This window comes from Talpa europaea (genome assembly GCF_964194135.1).
Source record: "Talpa europaea genome assembly, chromosome: 5".
Classification (NCBI taxonomy): Eukaryota; Metazoa; Chordata; class Mammalia; order Eulipotyphla; family Talpidae; genus Talpa; species Talpa europaea.
In genome coordinates this window covers 55,783,269-55,809,737 of record NC_140071.1, presented here as the reverse complement: position 1 = coordinate 55,809,737, position 26,469 = coordinate 55,783,269, and the positions used below count along the sequence as shown (strand labels likewise).

At 34.5% G+C, this 26,469-nt stretch overlaps 1 protein-coding gene across 2 annotated transcripts in view; it reads left to right on the top strand.

Annotated features, from left to right (window-relative positions):
* RNF180 (ring finger protein 180) overlaps nt 1-26,469 on the top strand; it is a gene marked incomplete at both ends in the record, with an annotated part of 85,113 nt that overhangs the window by 3,779 nt on the left and 54,865 nt on the right. For both annotated transcript variants that reach the window (XM_084233412.1, XM_084233411.1), the window contains 2 exons: nt 6,778-6,873; nt 8,430-9,386. In XM_084233412.1, the coding sequence (XP_084089538.1) occupies nt 6,778-6,873; nt 8,430-9,386 (1,053 nt within the window). The remainder of the gene's footprint in view (nt 1-6,777; nt 6,874-8,429; nt 9,387-26,469) is intronic.

Sequence of the window (26,469 nt, the reverse complement as noted above, 5' to 3'; positions counted from 1 at the left end):
TACTAACTACCATGCTAAGGAATAATTCAATATCATTGTTAAATCCAGAGGGAAGAATGAGTATATAATCAGACAGGGATGTTGAGAAGACTTTAAGTATTGGTAATATATTTATGAAGCTGAGTAGTGAATATATTGGTATTTGCTTCTATTTAAGTCTTTCTTGAAACTATACAAACATGTTTTACATTTTACAAATGTATACATTTCATAAAAAGAGTAGAGATGAACATAAAAGGATCTGTTTTGGTTAAAGGAAACTGCAAAACAAAGTATTTAGTCTAAAAGTAATTTTGTCAGCTACCATGCTACTACTAAAATTATCACCTGTCAGGTTACCTAGATTTATTATCTATCTATGCAATTTAAAATGAGTATCTACAAAATGGTTGTTTTTGAAAATGTTTGCTCTCTTTAAATGAAACCACACTATCGGTAGATACTTATCTGGAAATTTTCTGGAAATTCAGTATCACCATGTTTAGTATAGCTCCAGTTTATTTTCTCTTTTGTATAGTGTTCCACTGTATTCATTTATCACAATTTATAATTCATTCTACCATTGATAGACACTTGAGTTATATAGAGTTGTTTTGTTCATACAGACAGTGCTGCTATGAGCTTTCTTATACCGATCTTGGCATATGGGGGCAGGACTCTGTTACTACAAGTGTGTATATGCATTTTCAGCCTTACTAGATGATGCTAAGCTGCTTTCCAAGGACAGTTCCAAGAGCAATGGTTGAGCATTGCTGTGATTTCACATCTTCACCAATGTTTAATATCTTCTCATTCTAAGTCCATTTGTACTTTCTGTGAACTGTTTTCTTTCTTGCCTGTTTTTCTATAAAGTGGTTTTGTTTTGAATTTTTAAAGTTCTTTATGTATTCGAAATACTAATCCTTTATTGGTTATTGTACTGCTAATATCTTTTGCCAGCTTACATACTACTAGTGGTAACTTTTTATGAGCAAAAGTTGATAATATGATGCAGATGAATTCATTAACCACTTCCTCTATGTTTTATACATTTTGTGTAAGAAATCTTTCTATACCCTAATAGGAAGATCTTTTTCTTCCTTCTTCTGAAAACCAAAGTTGACATAGGCAAGTTTATTGTGGGCCCCTCTGAGCAACAGGTTTATTTCTCATTCACTCTTATACTGAGATTGTAACCATGTTTATGTAGTGGGTTCCCCCTCAGGAGCTCTCCCTGTGAGCAAATTCTGGACTTTGTCTTTTGTTTTCCATATCCCATGCAGACATAAAATAGCCCTAAAAACATAAAATAGCCCTAAATAGAGGATCAGGAAACTGGGAAACAGTATGCATAGCTGTTGGCTCCAGATCCATACTTCTGTAGCCCTCACTAAAGCCAGGAAATAGAATCCTCACTCTGCCTTTCAACCCCCATAATACTAGGAACTAAGCTCTGAAATCAGTGTAATTTCTACTGCAGAATATCAAAGTACCTCCCAAACCAAGTTTACCAGAAGAAACAGTGCAGCAAAGTAACAAGAAAAACCCTAGAAATAAATCAAACAAACAAAATAATAGAAAGGTCCTTCATGTATGAAGTCTGACTGTGAGGGTGATTAGTTTCCAGTTTTACTTTTATAGTTCATTTTTATACAGTTTTGGACATGTCAAGTTTATGGGACAATAGAGATTTCTAGAAGGTGACTGGTTGTATTGATAAGGGTCTCTGAACAGAGGTCTGGACTAAAAGCATGGATTTGGGAATCACAGGCATATATATGGTGAGTGAAGATGTTAGAGTAAATGAGATAACCATGTAGAGTGTGAATGGAGTGAGAAAGAAGAGGACCTGGGAACATTGAAAGAGAAGACAGAAGAGTTCACAAAGAAAAAAAAAAAAAGACCAGTGAGAAAAACAGAACTGAAAAATCAGGATACAGTGTTATGAAAGTTAAGAGATGGACATCTTCCAGGAGGAATTGGTTAATAATTTGAATGCTGTAAGGAGATGAAAAAGACCAGCGTCTTCAATGTGCAGGTTGGGCACTGCACAGCTTTAGAGGATGCTAGTCTTTGAAAGATGCCAGATTGATGCAAAGTTGGCATTCAAGCTATATGACCATATTAATAGATCCTGAAAGTTAAAAGTGCATTTTGTTTTAGTGAAGAGATCATTGGTCAATATTCACTATCTTTATGAGAGTACTAGGTGAAGTTACGAGATTCCAGTGAATTGAGGAAAATGGAAACTGAGGAATAATCTACACTATAAAGTATTATAATTAGTTGGTATGTCTCTTTTTTTCTGTCTTTTTAGTACAACCACCCATACAGTTGTGGCCGTGAGTGTTGAATTGATTATTGCATTATATACCTCCTCCTTCACCTTTTTTCTTTAGAAATTTTGCTCATTTTCTCTGAGGCTTTATTATCTTGGTGTGGTCTCTTTCTGTCATGACTAAAATAATGAAATAAATCATTTTTTCATCTTTTTACACTTAATATTTTTAATTTTCTCTTTTCTAAGTGTTGGCACAGATTTCTTCCATATTGAATCTTACCACATGATATGGACTGAATTCTGGGCCACCACAAATTCATATGTGAAGTCCTAACCACCAATGTGACTATAATGCAGATAGATCTTTAAGGAGGTAATTACCATTAATTGAGGTTGTGGGACAAAATATTCATGTAATATGTAACTGATAAGGGCTACATGCATACCTCTGTTCATTTCACTGCTATTTCCTATAGCCAAGTTATGGAGAAAACCTAATTGCCCAGTGACACTTGAGTGGATAAAGATGTGGTATATAAACAAAATGGAATGCCACTCAGCTATTTTTAAAAAAGGTGAAATCTTGCTATATGCCTTCTGGAACTGCAGAGGATTATGCTAAGAGAGAGATAAGTACGAATAGATTTCATTCACATGTGAAATATATGAATATAACTCATATGTAAAATATAAAGAAACAAAACAAAGAAATAGAAAAAAACGCATTGGAATTCAGCTTCAGAATTGAGACTGTTAGAGGGGAGGGTTGGGAGAAGGGATCTCTGTGGACTATGGTTGAGAAATATGGGTGTGTCAGTGATGAGCATTTTGTGGAAATCCACATCTGAAGAAGTATGTACATGGATGTCTAAATCATATACCATGTTGTAAACCAACCTCATCTCAATTAAAAATAGTACAACTTTAAAAAATGAGATTTATCTCTTTTTCCTACGTTGTGGAAACAGCATAGGTATCATCTGCAAGCTAAGAATAAAGCTCTTCCTCATTCTGAACATATGGGCACTCTGATCTCAGATTTCTAACCTCCAGAATAATAAGGAATAAATGCCTGTTGCTTAGGCTACCCAGTTTATGGTATTTTGTTATTGCAGTTCAAGCAGACAGATACAACAACAGGTCCTATAGTAGGTACTGACAATTCAAAGAAAAGCTGAGGAGAGTTTTCCTATCTTTGTAAAGCTTTTAGGCCAGCTGTCAATCATGTAAATATTAAATTACTAGCGGTATGATTGACAAAAGGAAAAAGTAGAGAAACCAAAATAGGCTTGGACTTAGTTGTAAGGGAAAGGATTCTCTGAGGAAATGTCTTGCATGGAGATATAGTGGATGAATAAGTGAGGGCAGTACAGGAGGAAACATTCCAAGTTTTGGGAACAGTATATTCAAAGGACCTGTGTTGGAGAGAATATGATGTCTCTATGGAACCAGAAGATTTCAAATGATTGGAGTTCAGATTCAATAGGAACTTTGGCAAGATTTGAGACTAGAAAGATAGGTATTGATTAGATAATTTATGGTTTTATAAGCCAATTTAAGGACTTTGATCGTTCTCCTAAGGCCTGAGGAGTGACACTGACCATTGAATTTTAAAAAGATCATTTTTGCTATTGCGTGAAGAGTAAATCAGAAGGTAGCAACAATGGATGCATAGGATTGACCTTAAGTGAAGCTTTCAATTTTTTCTCATTCTGACTTTTTGAGAAAAAAAGTGTTATTATCCTTGAGGTACCCTTCAAAATACAAAAAGCCAGGCAGTCTAATATTATTTGATTCCTTTACATCTCTAAAACTTTAAATATTTAATTAGTAATGTTACTCTAAATGACATTTTTTGTTAGCTGATATCTTTACCTGTAGTGTTTACAGTTGCAGTAAATGATATAGTTGACTCATTTTTAATGAATTAGCTAAGTGAATTTTATTAAGATTGGAAATTCCAAGTGTTAGACATCTTGCAAAGTGTTACATAAATACTAAATTGTTTGTCAATTTTTTACATTTAATCTGTTCAACTTAATTAAAAATCTTAAAGATAATTAAGTGATAAATAAGATAATGCATAAAATTTGTAATTTTATTTTTTATTTTTTTAAAGATTTATTTATTTATTTATACAAGCACTGGGTACAGTCAGAAGCGCGGGAGGGTGAGAGAATTCACCAGAGCCAGAGCGGGGAGCAGAGCAGGCAGAAGGACCGAAGTACACTGCTGAGGGGAGCAGTGGGCGGCAGGAGAGGTCTGCGCGCCATGTGGGACCCTCGCCGGCGGCCAGGGATCGAACCCGTGTTGCAGAGGCTGCAGGCAGCTTCGCAGCCCAGTGCTCAACCGCTGCGCCACCAGGGGAGGCCCAAAATTTGTAATTTTAAATTAAAAGATCCCACCAACTAAATGGCACAGCAACTGGAAACATTTCCTACTCTTAAAATAATGCATTAGCTCCCCCTGCTGCTGGAACAGATTATTTCATTTACAAATTATTTTAGTATTTTACTGACAGCATTAAGTAAAATAGTCTCTTAATTACTTTCTCCCCCTTCCTTTCCATATTGTGATAAATCTGACACTTGAAAAAATATGACCAGTAATATATTTTTTTAAATTCTAATAAAAGGTTTTCAAATTCTCAGTTCAGTTCGATCCCAAGTAGAATGTTACCACTATTTTAAAGTCTTTAAATTTCTCAAGTTGCTTCCTATTTAATCACTCATCTTAAATTAGATTCACTGAAACTTTTTATTACAGATATTTGTGTGCTCTTATAAAATTAAATTATGGTAGACTTATAAACTTAATTTCATAGTTTATATCAAATATCAGTAAAAATTACATGAACTTAAATATCATATATTTTCTAAGATTGTAAATACAGGTGAAGTGGTTGGCAGTCTCATTTATAATTAAGGACTCTTTGTTTCACTTTGTCTTCATTTGACATATCTAAGTTTTCATACAAAGAAAAAGAATACTCTTCACTCTTAAGCCAGCATTTTATGCTTTTCCCACCAGTATCAATTCCTGTAATTGATTTTCCCTCTTTCATTGGGTATTAAAATATGCTTTAACACTACACCCAAGATGATAAAGCATACATTGTATAAAAATGAAGAATGATCTAAAAATATATAAATTTAAAAAAATAAAATATGCTTTAACTTTTAACTATTTAGAGAAAAATGTCTACTTGCTTTATATTTACAGATGTCAAATGAAAGAGATCAGGTTGGGCATTGCATATCAGAATTAGCCTGATATGAGTTTCAACATATAAGTTAATATCTTTTTTGGTTAATTAAATTCCTCCTGTTTTTTGTTTGGTTTGTAAGCCTCAGGAAGAATAGCAGTATGGCACCTTAAAACAAAACATGCTCAGGTAAAGATGAACAATTTCAAATAATATATATCAGAGATTTATTTCATTAGTACAAATTATAACACTCTATTTGTATTTTGTACTATTTCAATGAAAATAGGGATTGGCTCTCCATGGTTCATCTTCTAGTCTTGCTGGTATTGATTTCCATTTTTATTAGGCTTTTTCAGACACTCTGAAAATTGCCTGATATTTCTCTGCTCCAAGTATTCTTGTTTGGAAACAGGGATCTTTTTGCTTTTCGTTTCTACCACTTTGGCATGGGCTATTCTTTGTGGTGTTATCTGTTACAAACTTAGACACTGGATACCGTTGTTTCTCTCATTAATCTCTCAGAGGTTTGAATAAATTTCTGGTCCACTGAAATCTCCCCTCCTGTACTTTCTAGTTGAGCTATTGATTTTTTTTAAAAAAAATATATTTTTTTATAGGTTTTGTGTTTTTGTAACTTTTCTTCCATTACATAATATCTTCTTCATACTGCCATGCACTTGCCTAGCCCTCTCTCATAGGTAATTTCAAGGCACACATCTCCACCCTGGCCTGCCATGCATTTTTTTTTTTTTGACATGTTGGGAGACCATACTGTCTCTACTATATATCACATTTATTTCTACAGTTCTACCTCAGTTATAAGCTGAAATGTCTTTTTGAAATTTTTGTTGATCTTAATTCTTAAACAGCTGACATTTAAGCAGGGCTTTTTTTTCTATCGACACAATTGCTCCTCTCCCCTCCCCTCTTGTACTTTCCTTGCATATCTTGCTAGAGAATATAGCTCCTTTATTCTGTCACTAGAAGAATGCGGACAGAGTCAGAGATTGAAGGCTGTGGAAAGTTGTCCTGAATGGCACTATTTTTTTCTCGACAGAAAAAAAGTATAGGGAGTTGGATTTGTCTATTCAATAATTACAGCTAAATTTTAGTGAAATGGGAGTTTTCTTCTTAAAATCACAGATAGTTATTTCCTGAAAAAAGAACATTTTTCTTTGTGAATTTGTTTTGGAGGGTGAGTGAGATGAGCTATAATTGCATTTACATTTTTGTGTTTTACTCAAATGTGAAATTCATAAAACAAATCCTGAACTGGTCATGAGTAATATTTTATATTTTGATAAAACAGGATAGACATGATGCAACTGATGAACAAAATATGTGTCATGTGTGGCACTTGAATGTAGACACCCTTCCAGAATGGATAAATTGCCTGATACAAAACGTAAGTCCCCTAATTTTATAATGAAATTAGGAATATGATATCTTCAGAATATTATGTCCTTGTGTTAGAACTATTTCTGAGTTGCATTATTTCAGGAGATATGGAAGGGTGTGTAACCCTTGATTACACTTATTAGTGTCTTCATTATGACTGGAGCACTCTAGCTTTTTTACCTCAGATTTTGCACTGGTATTTATCCTTCCTCAATTATTCTTCACACAGTTAATAACTTGTTCCCTCATTTCCATAGATTTTCACTTTCAGTGAGACACTGCTGGGCCAGTCTATCTGCTGCCCTTCCCTTCTGCTATCACTCTTCACGTTTGCTTTCTCCCTTCTCTGCTTTATATACCTGTTTGTATTTGCACACAAATAATGAGAATATTATATAGAATATATATATAAATGTAATACTTGTAAATATGCATAAGTGTATATATATGGCATACCTCGTTATGTAGACACTTATCCACACACACTTAATGGATTACTTATTTTGTTAATTGCCTTGCTTCCCTACTAGAATACAAATGCCATGAAGTTAGGGGTTTTTATGTTTTGTCATTGCTGAATCCCTAGCACCAAGAACAATATTGAATAAGTGAAATATCCTATATATATCATTCATGTATACACATATATAAAATAAATTTGATAATAAATGACTTATTGCACAGTCCAAATCAAAATGCCCCACTTGCAAGGTTTCTTAATGAAATATTATAAAAGCAAGACACACACGTCTTAGAAAGGTATAAGAAATATGATTTTTTTAGAAAAATATAGTTGCTTTAATCTACTGACTAGCTTACATTTTTGTTAAAAAAAATACATTTGATAGATATGCCTTGCATCTGTTCTTTCATTGTATGATTTCTTGGGAAAATGCCAGTGTACTGCTATGTAAGTCCTGAACTTCACAAAATGTTTTAAGGCACTGCAGATGTTCTACTATCTCCACTGAAAAGATAATTTTAAACCAGTTCACTATTAATTTCCAATTGTGTATAGAAAATGCACTATCTGATGATGCAACTAATATCTGCTGCTTGTATGTAAAAAAAGGCAGGAAGAGCTTTATTCTTTGGTTGGATAAAGTTCTGTCCCACAGTGCTTGGTATGCAAGAAGTGTATCAAAACAGACACTTTTCTGTGAGATTTTACTTGCAAATTAAGCTCTGTAGACTGATCTGCTTCCTGGTTCCATAGTGCATTTTTCCTTTCATTAGTTCACACTGTATCCATATTCAACCTATTGTTTAATAGGCTCTTTTAGAATTCTTAGGAGTATTGTTTAGGTGGGCATAATGTGCAATATGTTATCATTCTAGAACTTCATAACTGCTTATCTATATTTATTAGAAGACTTGTTTCTATTTGCTGTTTTTTTTTCTACTAGTGAAAAACAGAAAGCTAGCTTTTTCTATGGCATAGAAAACTTTCCTGTGATCAGATTTAAAAAACACACACACACACACACACACAAAAAAAACCCTCATTCTTTTTGATTACTTTACAATGAAAGTATTGCCTTCATTTTCGTTTATTACCTGTAGGCCCAGTGGACAGTTGGAAAACTGAATTGCCCTTTCTGTGGGGCCCGTTTAGGGGGCTTTAATTTTGTCAGCACTCCAGAATGTTCCTGTGGCCAGCTTGCAGCTGTACATCTCTCCAAGAGCCGTACCGATTATCAGCTAACACGGACAGGCCGACAAATGAAACCATCTCTGAAGTACTTGTCACATCCTAGAGTTCAGGGTTCTGACAAGGAAACTCTGCTGACAGGTGGCAATTCCAAAAGCAGAAATCACGGACTTTTAAACATGGCCCAAAATAATAATGGCCCTGGAAGATTAACAGAAGCACTCTGCCTGGAGGTACGATCAACGTATTTTGAGATGAAGAAGGAAAAACTGCTGTTCAAAGCTTCAGATCCAAAATACCAGCTTTTTGTTCCCCAGCTTGTGACTGGCAAATGCACTCCAAGAGCTTTTCATAGAAAATCACATAGTCTGGATTTGAACATCAGTGAGAAACTGACTTTATTACCCACTTTATATGAAATACATAGTAAGACCACTGCCTATCCCAGGCTAAATGAAACACAGCCTATTGACCTTTCAGGCTTGCCTTTAGAAGCTAGTAAAAATAGCTGTTCCTTTCAGATTTCATCAAGTTTTGATCCTAATATGCTGCTGCAAAGATTTTCAGTGGCTCCCTGTGAGACTCAGACACAAAGAGGAGGAGAATTTCAGTGTGGTCTAGAAGCTTCTGCAGTGTACTCTGACCATACTAGTTCTAACAACCTGACTTTCCTGATGGACCTACCCTCAACTGGCAGGAGCATGCTGGAGGCCTCGGACCAGGAAGAGCACCTGTCCCCCTTGGACTTTCTACACCCAGGCAGTTTTTCATTGGGTGCCATTAATCAGAGGCTCAGTAAGAGAGACAGGAGCAAACTGAAAAATTTGAGAAGGAAACAGCGAAGGCATGAAAGATGGCTGCAGAAGCAGGTAATTTTTTAGAGTTTACTAAAAAACTTTTATCATAAATGTTGAGGTCTGGGAGAGGAATTAGCTTTTGAATACTTGTGTAAAGAAAACTTAGTCTTAATAATTTTTGAAATGACATTTCTTTCTAGGTGGACTTAATAATCATGTAGCTCTGTTAGAATGTATATGTCTAACCCTTTTTCTGTGCTAACACATGTGTAGGCCTTTTTAAAGTTTTTCCCAATTCTACTAATATCATAAAGGAACATTAATCTCTGATTACTGAAACTAGATCATCATATACATTTTTAGTTAGGATTGTTTGCAGTGATTGTATTTCACTAAGCAAATACAATCAAGTAACAAATTCATTCACTTTCACATTACATTTAGGTTAAATATTTTCAAAGTGCCTTATTAATTTATGTGCCTATATGATCCAGATATGGCTAAATTTTGAAAATGATCTAAAGGATAATTGGCCTCATGGTAACTTTGTAGGAGAGTGTGATTCTTCATGGTAGAAACTGCTCCTCTACCCATAATGATATGTTCAAGGATGCAGTGTGTGAAAGAACTGGGGAAAACCAATTAAAGCCAATAGATGAGGTATTCATGAAAAGTTGGAAACTTGAGGACTAGTAATTTCTATATAATACTATTTCACAAACTGCCTGTATCATTTATTTGTTCATAATAGATAATAATCTTTATTAATCAGTGGACTGTAAACTAACAGTATCCACAGAGCTAACATACAGAATGCTATAACTTTATATTATTTTAAAAAATTAAGTAAATTCATTATTGCTTAGATCCTAATCACAGACTGCATAAAATAAAATTACTACATTACTTTACATCTTGTAGTTAGTGTAATAATTATAGGTAACTGTCTATATTTTTGAATGGTTGCTGAAAAGAGCATCCAATTTGGTTTATTTATAAGTATTGAAGTACTGTGGCTTCAAACTCTATAATGTAGAATATAACAAATGCATATATTTATGCATCATCATAGTATATACTTTAATTTAGTGAATCTATAAAATTCAAAAATGTTATAGAAAATCTTACTTGAATTTAGATAAATTGGGGATGATCATATGTTAAGTGAATATTCCCTAACAACTGGGAATTTAAAAGAAGAATGAAGTTATATTTGTTCTGTACTGTAAACACATGCAAATAGCATCTTTGCAATTTCAAAAATGTGTTTCTTTCTTGGATTGGGTATTTCTGAAAACCTGAGGCATATGATTATTCATTTCTGAACATAGAAACACTTTTTTACAGAGTCTAGAACAGAGCAAGACCAAAGTTAATGTCTATTTTTTATGAAATTACTTTTATTCATTAACACCAAGTGATTTAACCAATCTGCTTAGCTAATTGATCAAGCCAGGAGATAAATTCCAGAAAGAGTTAATGCCTAAGATGAATGGCTTTGCTATTCAGCTTACTCCATTTTTAATAAAAATTAGTTAATTCTATAAACATTGATCAAATATCTGTTTGAGATACCATGCCTCTGGGAAATTATGACTTTGGGTAAAAATGACTTCAATACAGTTCCTATTCTTTTTTAAAATGAGAAAGATAAGCATGCAAAATATAAAGAAAATTTACCTATTAATAATGTCTAGGTTTAAAATAATTGGTTGGGAAATCTGTATTTCTAATTTTCATTTGGCATTTTTGATGATTTTTTATGAAAGCTAAATAGCTTTCTATGATAGTGCCATGATAGAAAATGTTAATGATACTGAAAAATTAAATTTTTGAAGCTTATAGATATTGAGATTGATACTGAAGTAGAAAATACATCCAGTTTTCAGTATTTTTGTTTAGCAGTTGTTGAATGAGCATCTATTTTGGGAAAAGACAATGTTGAGCTAAATTCAGTCAAAAAAACACCCCCTTTTTATTTAGCAAAAAAAAAACCCTTTTTATTTTGTAATTATCATGCAACAAAAATGATTTATTCTTGGTACACAATTCAGTAGTCTAAATATGTTTATAGATTCATGTAACCACCATCACAATGAGGATATAAAACAGTTCCATCATACTAAAAGCCTTCTTGTGCCTTTGTAATTGTGCCGTGATTGTATTTTTATAATCATACCCTCATACCAACTCTGATCCCCTGAAAACTAATAATCTGTTCTCCATTCCTTCTGTCTTTTTGATAATGCTATAAAATAATGTTATAAAACTGGAATCATGTTATAAAATATGTATCTTTTGACACTGACATTTTTTACTCAGCATAATTACCTGTGAAATTTATTACAGTTGTTGCACATATTATTGTTCAGTGGTATTCCATTATATATGAATGAACTAGTTTATGCATTTTTCTGTTGAAAGACAGGTGAGTTTGTTCCAGGTTTTGGCAATTATGACTAGAGCTGTATAAACATTTATGTTCAGGTTTTTGTGTGAATCCAAGTTTTCATTTCTTTAGGGTAAGTAGCTAGGAGTGGGACTGCTGAATCATAATGATAGTGAATATTTACCTTTATAAAAACTGTAAATTGTTTTCCAAAATAACTGTTATCATTTTCTTTTTAATCCAAGCAGCAATAAGTGAAAGCTCCATTTGCTGTGCATCCTTGCATAACCTGGTAGTCTCAATATTTTTTATTTTGTCAGGTACTAGTTATGTGGTAGTATCACAATTATAATTTTAATTTGCATTTTTCTAACACCATTTCCCTAATGATGCCGAACATTTTTCAATGTGCTTATTTTTGCCTTTTACAGATATTCTTTAATGAGGTATGTATCAAAATATTTTCGTCATTTTTTTAAATTGGGTTGTGTTCCTCATGTTGAGTTTTGAGAGTTCTTCATGTATTTGGGTATGTCCTTTTTGGGTTTGTGATTTGTAAAGATTTTCTCCCAGTCTGTAGCTTGTCTTTATTCTCTGAATATTTTCCCCTATTGAGCAGACATGTTTAATTTTGATGAAGTCCAATTTCTCAAAATTTTTTTGTGGATTATACTTTTCGTGTCATAACTTAGAACTCTTCCTAACCCTAGATTATGAAACTTCATCCTATGGTTTCTTCTAAATGTTTTATAATTTTTAGTTTTACATTGAAAATGATGATTCATTATGAGTTTTTTAAAAATAAGATTGAGGAGATGGAGATGCATCATTTTGCACAGCAATGCTTGGTTGTTCCAGCACCATTTGTTGAAAATACTTTCTCCACTGAAACAAATGCTTTTGCAACTTTTTCAATAATCAGTTTCTGTGTATGGCAGGGTGTATTTCTGTACTCTCTATCCTCTATCAATAGCCACTTTTTCTTGGTTATTGTAGCTTTATAATAAGTCATAAAGTAGGGTTTCATGATTCCTTCAATTTCTATTGTAGTTCCTTTACTTTCCACGTAAAATTTAGAATCAGCCTGTTCATATTTTTATACAATTTTTTATGCATACAAGAACTGGGGTACAGGCCACAGATGCGGGGCGGGGAGTGTTGAGAGGATTCACCAGAGACAGAGTGGGGAAGAGAACAGGCAGACTGACTGAAATACACTGCTGAGAGGAGCAGCTGGTGAGACAGGAGAGGTCTGCTTCGCGTGTGGGTTGCAAGGGATCACAGGGGATCACACTCCTATTGCAGAGGCTGCAGATTGCTTCATAGTGTGGTGCTTAACCCCTTGCACCACCAGAGAGGTCCAGCCTGTTCATATTTTTAAAAAATTCTGTTGGCATTTCATCACATTAAATCTAAAGATCAACTTGGAAAGACTAATGTACTTTCTATGATATTTTTTAATCCATGAATATTGTATGTCTCTCCTTTTTTATGAAGATCCTCTTTGATTTCTTTTATCAGTGTTTTTCAGCTTTCAGCAATCAGAACCTATGCATGTTTTGTTATACCTAAATGTTTACTTATTGTTGTTATTATTTATTTTAAAAAATTTGGTTTACAATTATAAATTGCTGTTATACAAAATATGATTGATTTTTGTTTTGACTTTGTCTTGTGATGTTAGGAATAAGGTCTTTCATATCTTTTGTCAGATTTATCACTAAGTATTTATATTTTTATACTCTTGGTAGATAGTATTGTTTTATTAGATTTCAGTTTCTAATGGTTCATTGATAATATATAGAAATACAATTAATTGAGTTTTGCTTGTATATCCTATAAGCTTTCTAAGCTCACCTATAAGGAATAGTAATATTTTTGTAGATTCCATTGCATTTTCTATTTGGATGATCATGCTATGTGCAAATAGACAACCTTACTTTTTCCAATCTGGATTTATTTTTCTTTTTTGCACTATTGAACTAGTTAGTACATCCAGTAAAATGTTGAGTAGAAGTGTTAAGAACAGACAGCCATGTCTTTTTCTTGTTAGGAGGAAAACATTCAGTTTTTCACCATTAAGTATATGTTAGTTGTAGGTGAATGGCCTTTATCAGGATGAGGTTTCCTTTTATTCCTAGTTTGCTGAAAGTTTTATTATGAAAGGATGTTGAATTTTTTGTCACATGCTGTTTCTGTATCAGTTGGTCTGACTGTATGTTTTCAATGTCGATATTGATTGTAATTACTGAGCTAGTTTTTCATTCCCATTGTAAATACCATTTTATTATGCTGTACTTTTCTTTCTATATATTGCTAAATACTAGTTGTCAATGTTTTTAAGGGTTTATTATTTTTTGCCTCTGCACATAAAGGATATTGGTCTGAAGGTTTTCTATTTTTATAATGTGTCTTGTTTTGGTATCAAGGTAGTTGGTCTTATAAAATGAGTTAGGCAATGTTCTTTACATTCTTGAAAATACTATGGAAAATAATTTTTTTACTTATTTTTTTAATATTTTATTTTATATAATTCTTACATCATTTTTAATTTTTTGCACAATGTATGCATTTTCATTTTGGTTATATTCCCCATACAATTGCACCCCCCCCTTATTTTGACCCTAATCCTTCCTCTCCCCTGCCTCCCCCCGATAGTGTGTCTCTGGTTTATAGTTGCTTGTTGATTTTGATTTTTACTTTATATTAATTAGTCTTTTTCCTGGTCCCTTATTTAGGTTTTCTAAATTCCTGCTATGAGTGAGACCCTCCAGTATTTTTCTTTTTCTCTCTGACTTATTTCGCTGAGCATGATCCCTTCTAGCTCCACCCATGTTGCTGCAAACTGCACATGTTTATCTTTTTTGATTGCTGAGTAATATTCCATTGTATATATGTACCACATCTTCTTTATCCAATCATCTATATTTGGATTGTTTTCATAGCTTAGCTATTGTAAATAGTGCTGCTATAAACATAAGGATGCAGGTGCCCTTTGGAGTTAATGTTTCTGTGTCATTTGGGTAAATACCTAGGAGTGGAATTGCTGGATCATATGGAAGCTCTATCTTTAGTAGGTCAAGAAATCGCCACACAGCTCTCCACAATGGTTGGACCAGTTTGCACTCCCACTAACAATGCAGGAGAGTTCCTTTTACTCCACAATCTCACCAACATTTGTTGTTGCTTGTTTTTTTAATATGTGCCATTCTCACTGGTATAAGATGGTATCTCATTGTAGTTTTGATTTGCATTTCCCTGATTACAAGTGATGTTGAACATTTTTTCATATGCCTGTTAGCTATTTACATTTCCTCTTTGGAGAAGTTTCTTTTTAGCTCTTCTGCCCATTTTTTGACTGAATTATTTTCTTTGTTTTTGTTGAGTCTCATCAGCTCTTTGTAGATTTTTGTGATCAGTCCTATATCATTAGTATTGGGTGCAAACATTTTCTCCCAGTCGGTGGGGTTTCTCTTTGTTTTGGTTATTGTCTATTTTGCTGTGCAGAAGCTCTTTAATTTGATGTAGTCCCAGCAGTTTATCTTTGCCTTAGTGAAGGCACTGCTTTGGGTGATGTGTCTGTAAAGATATCTTTGAGGCACATGTCATGTAGTGTTTCGCCTATATTTCCTTCTATATATTTTGTGGTTTCAGGCCTTATGTCTAATTCTTTAATCCATTTTGAGTGTTAGTTTTTGTGCATGGTGTGAGGTAGTAGTCAAGCTTCATTCTTTTGCATGTAGCAACCCAGTTTTCCCAGCACCATTTATTGAACAAACTTTCTTTGCTCCAGTGCATATTCTTTGCTCCTTTGTCAAAGATTAGTTGACCATAAATCTGTGGGTTTATTTCTGGATTTTCTATTTGGTTTCATTGATCGGTGTGTCTGTTCTGGTTCCAATACCGTGCAGTTTTGATGATTATGGCTTTGTAGTATAGTTTGAAGTCTGGGACTGCGATGCCTCCATTCCCTTCTTTTTTTTTCAGGAGAGCTTTGGCAATTCAGCATTTTTGGTGATTCCATATGAATTTCATCAATAATTGTTCTATTTTTTTTGAAGAATGTCATTGAAATTTTTATTGGAATAGCACTGAATCTGTAAATTGCTTTTGGTAGGATGGCCATTTTGATAATGTTAATTCTTCCAACCCATGAGCAGGGGATGTGTTTCCATTTCTTTGTGTCTTCTTCTATTTAACAGTGTTTTATAGTTTTCTTTGTATAGGTCCTTTACCTCTTTTGTTAGGTTTATTCCCAAGTATTTGATTTTTTGTTTCAATAATAAAAGGGATGGTTTTTTTGATTTCTTCTTCTTCAAATTTATTGTTTGTGTATAGGAAGGCTACTGATTTTTGCGTGTGGATTTTATATCCTGCCACTTTTGATTAATTTTGTATCCTGCCACTGATTGATTAATTAGTTTTTCTGTGGAGTTTTTGGGGTTCTCTATGTATATTATCATATCATCTGTGAATAGTGATATTTTTCACTTTTCGTTCCCTATTTGGATTCCTTGTATGTCTTTCTCTTGTCTTATTGCTCTAGCTAGGACTTCCAGTATTAGATTGAAAAGCAGTGGTGAGAGTAGACATCCTTGTCTTGTTCCAAATCTTAATGGAAATGCTTTCAGCTTTTCACCAGTGAGAATGATATTGGCTGTGGGCTCCTCATATAGGGCCTTTATGATGTTGAGGTATGTTCCTTGTATCCCGAGAGTTTCAAGGGCCTTTATCATAAATGAGTGTTGTGCTTTGTTGAAAGCTTTGTCAGCATCTATTGATATTATTATATGGTTTTTATATTTCTTTTTGTTGATGTATTAGATACCATTGATTGATTTTCGGATGTTGAACCATTCTTGTGTCCCTAGAATAAATCCTACTTGGTCGTGGTGAATTATCTTATGGATACATTGTTGGATTCTGATAGCTAAAATTTTATTGAGGATTTTTGCATGAGTGTTCATTAGAGAGATTGGCCTGTAGTTTTCTTTTTTTGTGTTGTCCTTGTTCGGTTTTGGTATTAGTGTAATATTGGCTTCATAGAATGTGATGGTATAATCCCTTCCTTCTCAATTTTTTGAAAGAGGTTGTGAAGGATAGGCACTAATTCGTTTCTGAATGTTTGGTAGAATTCATTTGTAAATCCATCAGGTCATGGGCTTTTGTTTTTGGGGAGGTTTTTGATTATCATTTCAATTTTGCTGCTTGTAATTGGTCTGTTTAGGTATTCTATTTCTTCTTTAGCTTTGGGTTATTGTAGAGCTGTAGGAATTTGTCTATCTCTTCTAGATTGTTGAACTTGTTTGCATATGACTGTTCATAGTAGTTTCTGATTATTCTTTTGATTTCTCCTCTTTCATTTGTGATCCTATTTATTTGTGCTTTCTCCCTTTTCCTTTGTGAGCCTGGCTAGGGGTTTGTCTATTTTATTTATTTTTTCGAAGAACCAGCTCTTGGTTTCATTGATCTTTTGGATTGTTTTTTTAGTTTTGATTTCATTTATTTCTGCTTTGATTTTTATTATTTCTTTTCTTCTTCTGGTTTTGGGGGTTTTTTGTTGTTCTTTTTCTAGTTCTTTGAGCTGTGAGATTAGATTGTTTCTTTGAGTTCTTTCTTGTTTCTTGATGTGAGCCTCTATTACTATATATTTTCCTCTTATTACTGCTTTTGCTGCATCCCATATGTTTAGGAAATTGGTGTCCTCGTTGTCATTCAACTCAAAGTATTTTTTAATTTCTTCTTTGATCTCATTAGTCCAGTGGTCTTCCAGTAGTGTGGGTTTCAATCTCCATGAGGTAGGAGAGTTCCTTGCCTTCTTTTTATGGTTTATTTCTAGTTTGATGCCTTCATGGTCAGAGAAGATGGTTGGTATGATTTCATTCTTGGTGTACCTGTTGATGTTTGTCTTGTGTCCCAGTATGTGATCGATCCTGGAGAATGATCCATGTGCACTTGAGAAAAATGTGTACTCAGATTTTTTGGGTTTAGTGTTCTATAGATGTCTGTTAAGCACATGAGCTCTAGATCCTTATTTAGTCCTTACTTATTTTTTGTCTCATTGATCTATCCATTGTTGATAGTGGTGTGTTGTAGTCTCCAACAACATATGTGTTTTCTCTGATGTCTGTTTTCAGAGATGATAATAGCTGTCTGATATATTTTGGTGCTTCTTCATTTGGTGAGTATATGTTAATGAGTGTTATTTCTTCTTGAAGTATTGTCCCCTTGATCATAATGTAGTGACCGTTGGGGTCTCTTTTTACCTTTGAAATGTTTTATCTCATGTAAGTATAGCTGTTCCTGCCTCTTTTTTTGGTCCATTTGCTTGTAGGATTGTTTTCCACCCTTTCACTTTGAGTCTGTTTTTATCTTTTGTAGTTAAATGTGTTTCCTGGAGACAGCAAATGTTTGGGTTTGGTTTCTTAATCCAGACTGCGACTCTGTGTCTTTTTATTGAAGAGTTTATTCCATTTACATTTAGAGTTAATATTGATATGTTAGTGTCTGTATTTGCCATCGTGTTTTTCTTTCCTCTGATTTTATTTATTTATTCTTTTAATAAATTTTCTTTTTTTGGCCTTGTTTTGTTGTTATTCATCCCTCTGTTGGTTCTGGCCAGAAGTCCAGTGAGGCAGTGGTACTTTGAGTATGTTAATGGTCACTGTCACAGAATATCTCCTCCTTTTGTGTTTGTTTAATTCCAAAGGTGTGTTTTGAAGTCCCCCAGACTTCCCTGGAGGTGAGGCGGCTGGATTGCACTATGGGCTCCAAATCGCTGGATCCCCCTCTGGGCTCCATATCCCTGCCCAGTGGGACCAGGCTTGTGGGGGCCTCCAGCTCACCTCTGACTGCGCAAGGAGTCTGCTTCTGGTTTCAAGCAGTCTTTATTGAAGAAAGGTCCCTATTCTAAAATGGCGAGTCGGAGACACACTTTCCTGCTCACATGTGGTCTGCCCTGGCTGTGGATGCCCACTCCCCTTCTGGGCTCGGATTGCTGGCCAGACGGGCCTGCCATGGGGGTGCTTCCCAGCTTACCTCTGGCTGCGCAGGGAGCCTTCTTCCGGTTTCAAGCAGTCTTTATTGAAGGAAGGTCCCTGTTCAAGAATGGCAAGTTGGAGACGCACTTTCCTGCATGTGCGGTCTCTACTTAATTATTTTGTAATAAAAGTTTTTGCTCCTGAAGATTTCCTTTTTGGAAGGTTTTTAACTATGAATTCAGTTTCTTTAATAACTATAGGGAAATTCATGTTACCAGTTTCATATTGGCCTTGTGTGGTGGTGGCCTAAGTGTGGTGGCTTATAATTTTCAATGAATTACCTATAGAAGGTTCTTGAATAATGTCATTATAATGACATATAATTCATTATAATGTTTATGGAAAAAAATCCCAGCTAATGCTGAATAAAAAATGACATTATTCAAGGACCTGCATTTCATTGTATGTCTTTCACTTAAAGTAGACTTCAAGAATCTATTAATTACCTTAAGTGAGGACTTAACTGTATTCCTTTATTATTCTTTTATTTTTTTTTATTTATTTATTATTTGTTTGTTTGTTTGGTTTATACATGCACTGGGTACAGTCAGAAGCGCGGGAGGGTGAGAGAATTCACCAGAGCCAGAGCGGGGAGCAGAGCAGGCAGAAGGACTGAAGTACACTGCTGAGGGGAGCAGCAGGCGGCAGGAGAGGTCTGTGCACCATGTGGGACCCTCCTCCGGTGGCCGGGGAGCAGCCGGGGATCGAACCGGCGCCGCAGAGGCCGCGGGCAGCTTCGCAACCCAGCGCTCTACCACTGCGCCACCGGGGAGGCCCTATTATTCTTTTAAAGCCTTTTAAATCTTCAGTGATAGTCCCTTTTTAATCTTGACAATGGCAATTTGTGTCTTCTCTACTTTATATATATATATATAGAGAGAGAGAGAGAGAGAGGTTTACTAATTTTATTCATCTTTTTAAAGAACCAGCATTTGGTTTTGATTATTTTCTCTATTTTCAATTTTCAAAATTACTATTTTCTGCTCTTAGCTTTATTATTTACTTTCTTCTACTTGCTTTGAATTTATTTTGCTTTCAAAGTTTTTATGATAGAAATATATTGATTGGAAATCTTTCTTTTTCCTCATGTAAGCAATTAATGCTATAAATTTCCCTTTAATTTACTGCATTAGCTACATCCTATGAGTTTTGTGTTTTATTCTTAATTTAATTCACTTCAAACTGTTTTGTAATTTTCTTTTTTTTTTTTTTTAAGATTTATTTATTTATTTATACAAGCACTGGGTACAGTCAGAAGCACAGGAGGGTAAGACAATTCACCAGAGCCAGAGCAGGGAGCAGAACAGGCAGACAGAAAAAGTACACTGCTGAGCAGGGGAGCAGCAAGTGGCAGGAGAGGTCTACACACCATGTGGGACCCTCGCCCGGAGGCTGGGGATCGAACCTGCGCTGCAAAGGCTGCGGGTAGCTTCGCAACCCAGTGCTCAACCGCTGCGCCACCAGGGAGGCCCTGTTTTGTAATTTTCTTTGAGATTTCCTTTGGACCAGTTTGTCTGAGTGGTTAGTATAATCAAAAAAAAGGCTAAAAAATCAGCATTTTAGAAAAGTTAATAAAAATTTTCACTTAAAGTAGACTTTAAGAACCTATTAGCTATGAAATGTTTCCTTCTTTGGACTGAGAGAGGATAAAGCTGCCATTAATATAGTTGCATAGTACTTTTAAATAATTCAATTTTAAAATTAAAGTATTTCTGTGTTTGCATTTCTTACCTTAGGTCAATGTGATATAAATTAAGGAAAGTGTCTCTTTAAAGCCCTTGGAAAACTACTTTGAAAAGACCTTAAATTTCTGTGGCGGATTGTATACAAGAATACAAAATAACTGACCAAATATCATGGTTTGTATTAAATCACTGAACCATCTATTATATCACATTTTTCTCAGTAAATTAAGTGAGTTGCAACTACTTGTATTTTTGAAAAAGTGTGATTTAGGCACTGGGGAGAATACAGAGCAATGCACTGAAGACCTGCTAATATAGGTTTATCTAGGAAAGATAAATACTTTCTTCAAAGGCAGTAAGTTTAATGTTCATGGATTTGTGTATAGGGATCATTTTGAGGAGTATATTTAATATCTCGTCACTTCATTCATTATCTTCAAATTACACCTAAATTATATTCCAGAAACATATTTGGTTGTTTTTCTAAAGAGGACTTTTTTATGCTTCTGATTTTTATAGTTATCTGCATTTTGAACAGTTATTCCCCATTCATTCTCTTCCTCAAGCAGAAAATTAATGTTTTATTGAAGTGAAAAGCCTCAGTAATGAAAATATGACAATTTTAATTAGATGACACAGATTTTGGTGGTTTTAATAAATGGAAAAACATAGCCATGAAATGGCCTTTAGGAAAGGCAATAAATTGGAAAGAACATCATGCATGACCTTTAGTCATGTATGAGACAGATCAATGTTTATTTCTCACTCTACTTTGTTTCAAATTATTATTTCAGTTAAAGCTAGTCATTGTCTTCATTTTATTAATAAAAAAATTATTTGGGGCTTTCTCAAGGAGGTTCTTCCTTGATGGGACTTCCAGGAAATCACCATTTAGTAAGATACATAACTAAATATCTTGCTGACTTCCTACCATTTTAATTTCAAAATGTAGATAAATGAATAGGTATGGAGCAAAATTGCACAGAATTATGTAATTTTATGTTACCTTAAATACTTATATTAGTATAAATTTTCAAAAGATTAGCACAAAACTGTACATAATAGGTGATCAAGAATTTTTTTTTAATTAAAAAAATACAATTCAGATTGAGTATGTATTATAGAAAAAGATTTAGAGTAGTTTTAGATTTATAGAAAAGTTGTGAATTCAGTAGCGTTTCCATATGCCTCATCCCCAGTGTCCTCTATGATTATTATTTTACATTAGAATGGTATATCTGTCACAATAAACCAACATGTAAACATTATTAACTAAAATTAATATTTTACTCAAATCTCCTTAGTTTTTATCTAATGTTCTTTTTTTGTTTCAAGTTCCCATTCAGGTGAGCACATTACATTAATTGTACTTATTCTCATTAGGCATCTCTTGGCTTTGACAGTTTCTTGGACTTTCCCTATTTTTGATAATCTTCAGTTTTGAGGAATATTAGCTGATATTGTGTAGAATGTCCTTCAGTTGAGGTGGTCTGACATTTTTCTCATGATTAAACCTGAGTTATGGGTTGTGTCAAGATCAGCCCACATTCAGTGGTTTGCTTACAGGACTCACAGAACTCAGCCTATATAATCATACTCACAACTGTTTTATCACATTGAAAAAATCAAACAAACAGCAAAGGGAAAAGGTACACAGGGTGAAATCTAGAAGAAACCAGGTGCCACCTTCCAAGAATCCTCTCCAAGAATTCATTGAATAATGAATTTAATTCCCCCAATAATGCATTGTGACTATACATGTGAAATGTTGTGTACCAGGAAATCTCATTATTGACTCAGTGCCCAGAGTCGTTATTGTGGGCTGGTCACATAGACACCATCTGCCTGGCACAGACCCAAATTCCAGAGTCTAGAGGGAAAGCAGGTGTTCAGTATAAATCATAGTGTTTGTGCAAATATTTTACACACAGTGAGACACCCTTACCAATTAGGATGATGAAACCTTCCAGAAATTCAAGTTCTGAGATGCCAGTCAACAGCCAACCTTGTATGTGCAGACAGACCTGCTATATTAATTCTTTTTTGTACTTGGATTTTTGAGAGGAAGACCACAAAGGTAAAATGCTATTCTCATCACATTATATGTTCATATCAAAAATATATACCAGCCTGATGTCAACTTAGTGTTTTGAAAGTTTTGGAGCAGAGGGAAACATATCATGGTCATATATCCTATATGTGTTGGTTTTCTGTTGCCACTGCCATAAATTACCACAAAAATGGTAGCTTAAACCAATGCACAGTTTTTCATCTTATATTTCTGGAGTTCATTGTCTGAGGATGGATGTTATGAGGCTAAAATCAAGCTATTAGCAGGGCTGCATTTCTTCTGCAGATACTAGAGTAGAATCTATTCCTTGTTTTTTCTAGTTTCCAAGATCTGTCCACATTCTTTGGCTTGTGGCCTCTTCAGAATGACATGACTCCAATTTGGTTTCCTTTGTCACCCCTGTTTAAGGGCCCCTGTCTTTACATGGGCCCACCTAGGCAATCCAAAGTAATCTTCCCATTTAAGATCCTTAATTTAATCATAATTGCAAAGTCTCTTTTGGCATGTAAAGTAACCTAGTCATAAATTCCAGGGATTAGGACATAAACACCTTTAGAGAGCCATTATTCTATCACTTCTTACTACATGCTGAATATTTTTCTGAGTTCTTCATTTATTCCTGAACCACTTTATGAGATAATTTATATTATCACATTTTTATGGATGAAAAATCTGAGTAGTTAAATAACTTCCCTATGTTCACAAATCTAGAATGTGGCAAATCAAGGTTCCAAAGTTTATGTTCAGCTTTTTAAAAATCCTCACACATTTTATTCTTTCATGAATCACAAAATATTTTAGTATTGCTTATCTTTCTTCTTCATTCATCCTTTTCCTCATTTAAGTAATTCTCATTAGGTAGCTCACTCCTTGTTAGCAATTATCCTAAATATTGTGTGTATAACAATGAGTGAAATAATGATTTCTCCCCTAAGTAACCTTTGGGTAAATGGATGAGACACATGTGCACATAATCATTTTCTTATGCATTTTATAAATGCCATAGCATAGTGAATTTTTAATTCTGATCAATAGTTTACTCAATCCAGGATTGCTTGAGCCAAGACCTTGAGTGGCAACCGAGACCCAAGAGTAGTAAAAAGTAAGCTTGATTGGGAGAGGGAAGGAAGATTGTACAGAAGTGGTTACCTATGAGGCTAATTATGAGGGGGAGGAAGAATGTAATCTGGGGTGCTACATGGGGTCTCCAAGTCTGTTAGATATAGTTTACTTATTAAGATGGGTGGTACTTCACAGTTGTTATCTTCTGTTTTATTCTATTTTGTATGTCTCCAATATTTAATAATATATTAAAGAATCAGTTATAAATCATACTACTCTGATGCTATGCCCTTTTTATTATTTTTTATATCAAATCTTAAATCATTTACCTTTGTTCTCTTTGTGGCAAAGCTAGAGCATCTAACAGATAATATAGACCGGCATTCTTTCACTTAAGAGGCTCAGTCCTCAATAATGCTTTTCTAATACTGCACAGGAATAAAAATTGAATACTTAATAATACAACAGAAAAAATTTTCACAAAAAATAATTAAATATCTGTGCTGCACTGGAATATGCTATTCAACTCTAAAATCCTATGCTTTTAAGACCCTCTCTGGAGTGCTAGCAATAGCTTGTAAAGGTAATGTGGATTATCTTGTTTTCCAACACCAGAGGGCACCAAATTTCCTCTTGCAGCTAAACGATCAAAATCATTTCTTTGCATCAAAGAATTTCATATTCAGGGGTAGAATATGGAGTGGTATATTTTTAGTCTTTTGACAGATAAGTAGAATCATTGTGATTTGTGAAAAGGAATTTACAGAATAGTAAGGCAGTAAATTGTTGACAGATAAGAATCTGTCAGTGCTTTTACGAAGCTACTTTTCAGGGCTAATTATTTTTGGTTTGTTAGAGGAAATAAAAGAGCTACTCTGGGATAATGCTTGAGAGATTGCCTTGAAGCAGTTATGCACACTCCATCTATTCTGGTTTTAAGTTTCAGGTGACATGTGCAATTTTCTGGAAGTAAGCATGTCCCCAAAAGTCAGAAAAAAAAAATCAGTGGCAAATGTTGTGTGCTCTGTGTAGAGTGGGATGCTGCCAGAGGAAAGAAAAATGACATAAGCCAGTAGATCACAGTGAACACTCCATACCTCAATATTTAACAGAATTTTTTAACTTGCATTTGATAAACCATCCCTCCTCCTTTGTTGCATAAAAGTGTTTGGGATGATTTGATGTTGTATTAGTTTCCTTTCACTGCTATAACAAACTGCCATAAAATCATGTGTTTAAAAAGCACAAATTCTTTAGTGTTTCTGGGAATCAAAGTCTGAAATAGTTCCAATGGGCTAAAATCCAGTTGTTGTTAGGGCTTCATTTATTTCTGGAGGCTCTAGAGGAAATCTGTTTTCTTACCTTTTGTGGTTTGTTGACTAATAATTTGGGGAATGGTAATAGTTGAGATCTGTTAAAGAGTCCTTGCTTTCTCAAAAAGGAATAACTGAATTCTGCTCTACAAGTCAGCAGTCTGTGCCACCCCTAACTTTCATGCAGGTGGCAGCATCCAACCTAGCCTGGATGATTGTGCTTACTATGCGCGTTAAACCCAGAGAGGAAAGTAAAGAAAATGGATGTCTCACCTCATGCAAAATAGCAAAAAGCCTTTCTTTTTAAGATTTATTTATTTATGCATACAAGAGCTGGAGTACGAGCCAGAGGTATGGGGGGCGAGAGGATTCACCAGAGACAGAGTGGGGAACAGAACACGCAGATTGACCGAAGTACACTGCTGAGGGGAGCAGCAGGTGAGCCAGGAGAGGTCCGCTGTGCCATATGGTAGCTCCCTCGCTAGCCAGGGATCAAACTCGTGCTGCAGAGGCTGGGAACCATTTCATAGTGTGGTGCTTAACCCCTTGCATCACCAGGGAGGCCCAGCAAAAAGCCTTTGTAGTCACTATCAGTATGTGTGAATCAAAGAGTGGTGCTCATTTTAGCACACATACATAGTATGACTAGGCCAGAGTCTGGTAAGACTGTAGGAAAGAACTCAATGATAGATTTATAGGTCATGAAAAGGAGACCTTTGGCAATGGTAATAAATGACAGCAGGTTTGCATTTTAAGAGAGATTACACTTCTGGGCACATTGTGGAGAGTCAGATAAGGTGTCTAGAAACCAGAGATCAGAAAGTGAAATACCAGTCTAGTGAGGACTTTCATAATATGATTAGGAATTGAGAAAAACATTAATGATATGATAGAGGAACTAAATCAAGGTAGAATTTAAGAAATTCTTAAATGTCTAAATGTCCTACCAAAAACATTTCAAACCTGAATTATCCAAAAGTACACTAACAATATACTGGGATGTGAAAATTGATTATCCTTAGCAGTCCATCCTATAGCATATTACCAGGAAAATTATCTCAAACACAGGTTATTATAATTTTTTCTGAGTTTGATATTAATATGTTTGTATTTTCTGATTCGTTACTAGAGAAATTGAGGCATGTGAAATTATAATTTGGAGTGAGGAGATCTGGGGAAGGAATTGTGAAAACAGCTAAAATAAGATGAAACTATGGGTAAAGTAAAGTACACAAAATTTACATAGCCAGTACAAAGAAGGAAATGACTAAAGATCATGGTGCCTACATAGTAAAAATTAGTTGCTTGGGAAACTAATATTTTTGGTAGTACTGAGAAGCAATCTTATTTAAGCCTCTCAAAAAAAATGGCAAACCATGTTCTCAGTAGCTTTCCTTGTAGTAAAAAAAAAAAAAAATTGGAGAACTGCTTTTATATTGTACATTAATCATAGCCTCATGCAGTTCTGTAAGGAATCAGTGTCATCAAGGTAGATAACTATCATCCATTCTTTTCAGGAAGTGTTTGAGTACCTATGTTACATCAGGCTGTGTGCTAAACACTAGGAATATAAGAGAACAAATTACGTATGTCTT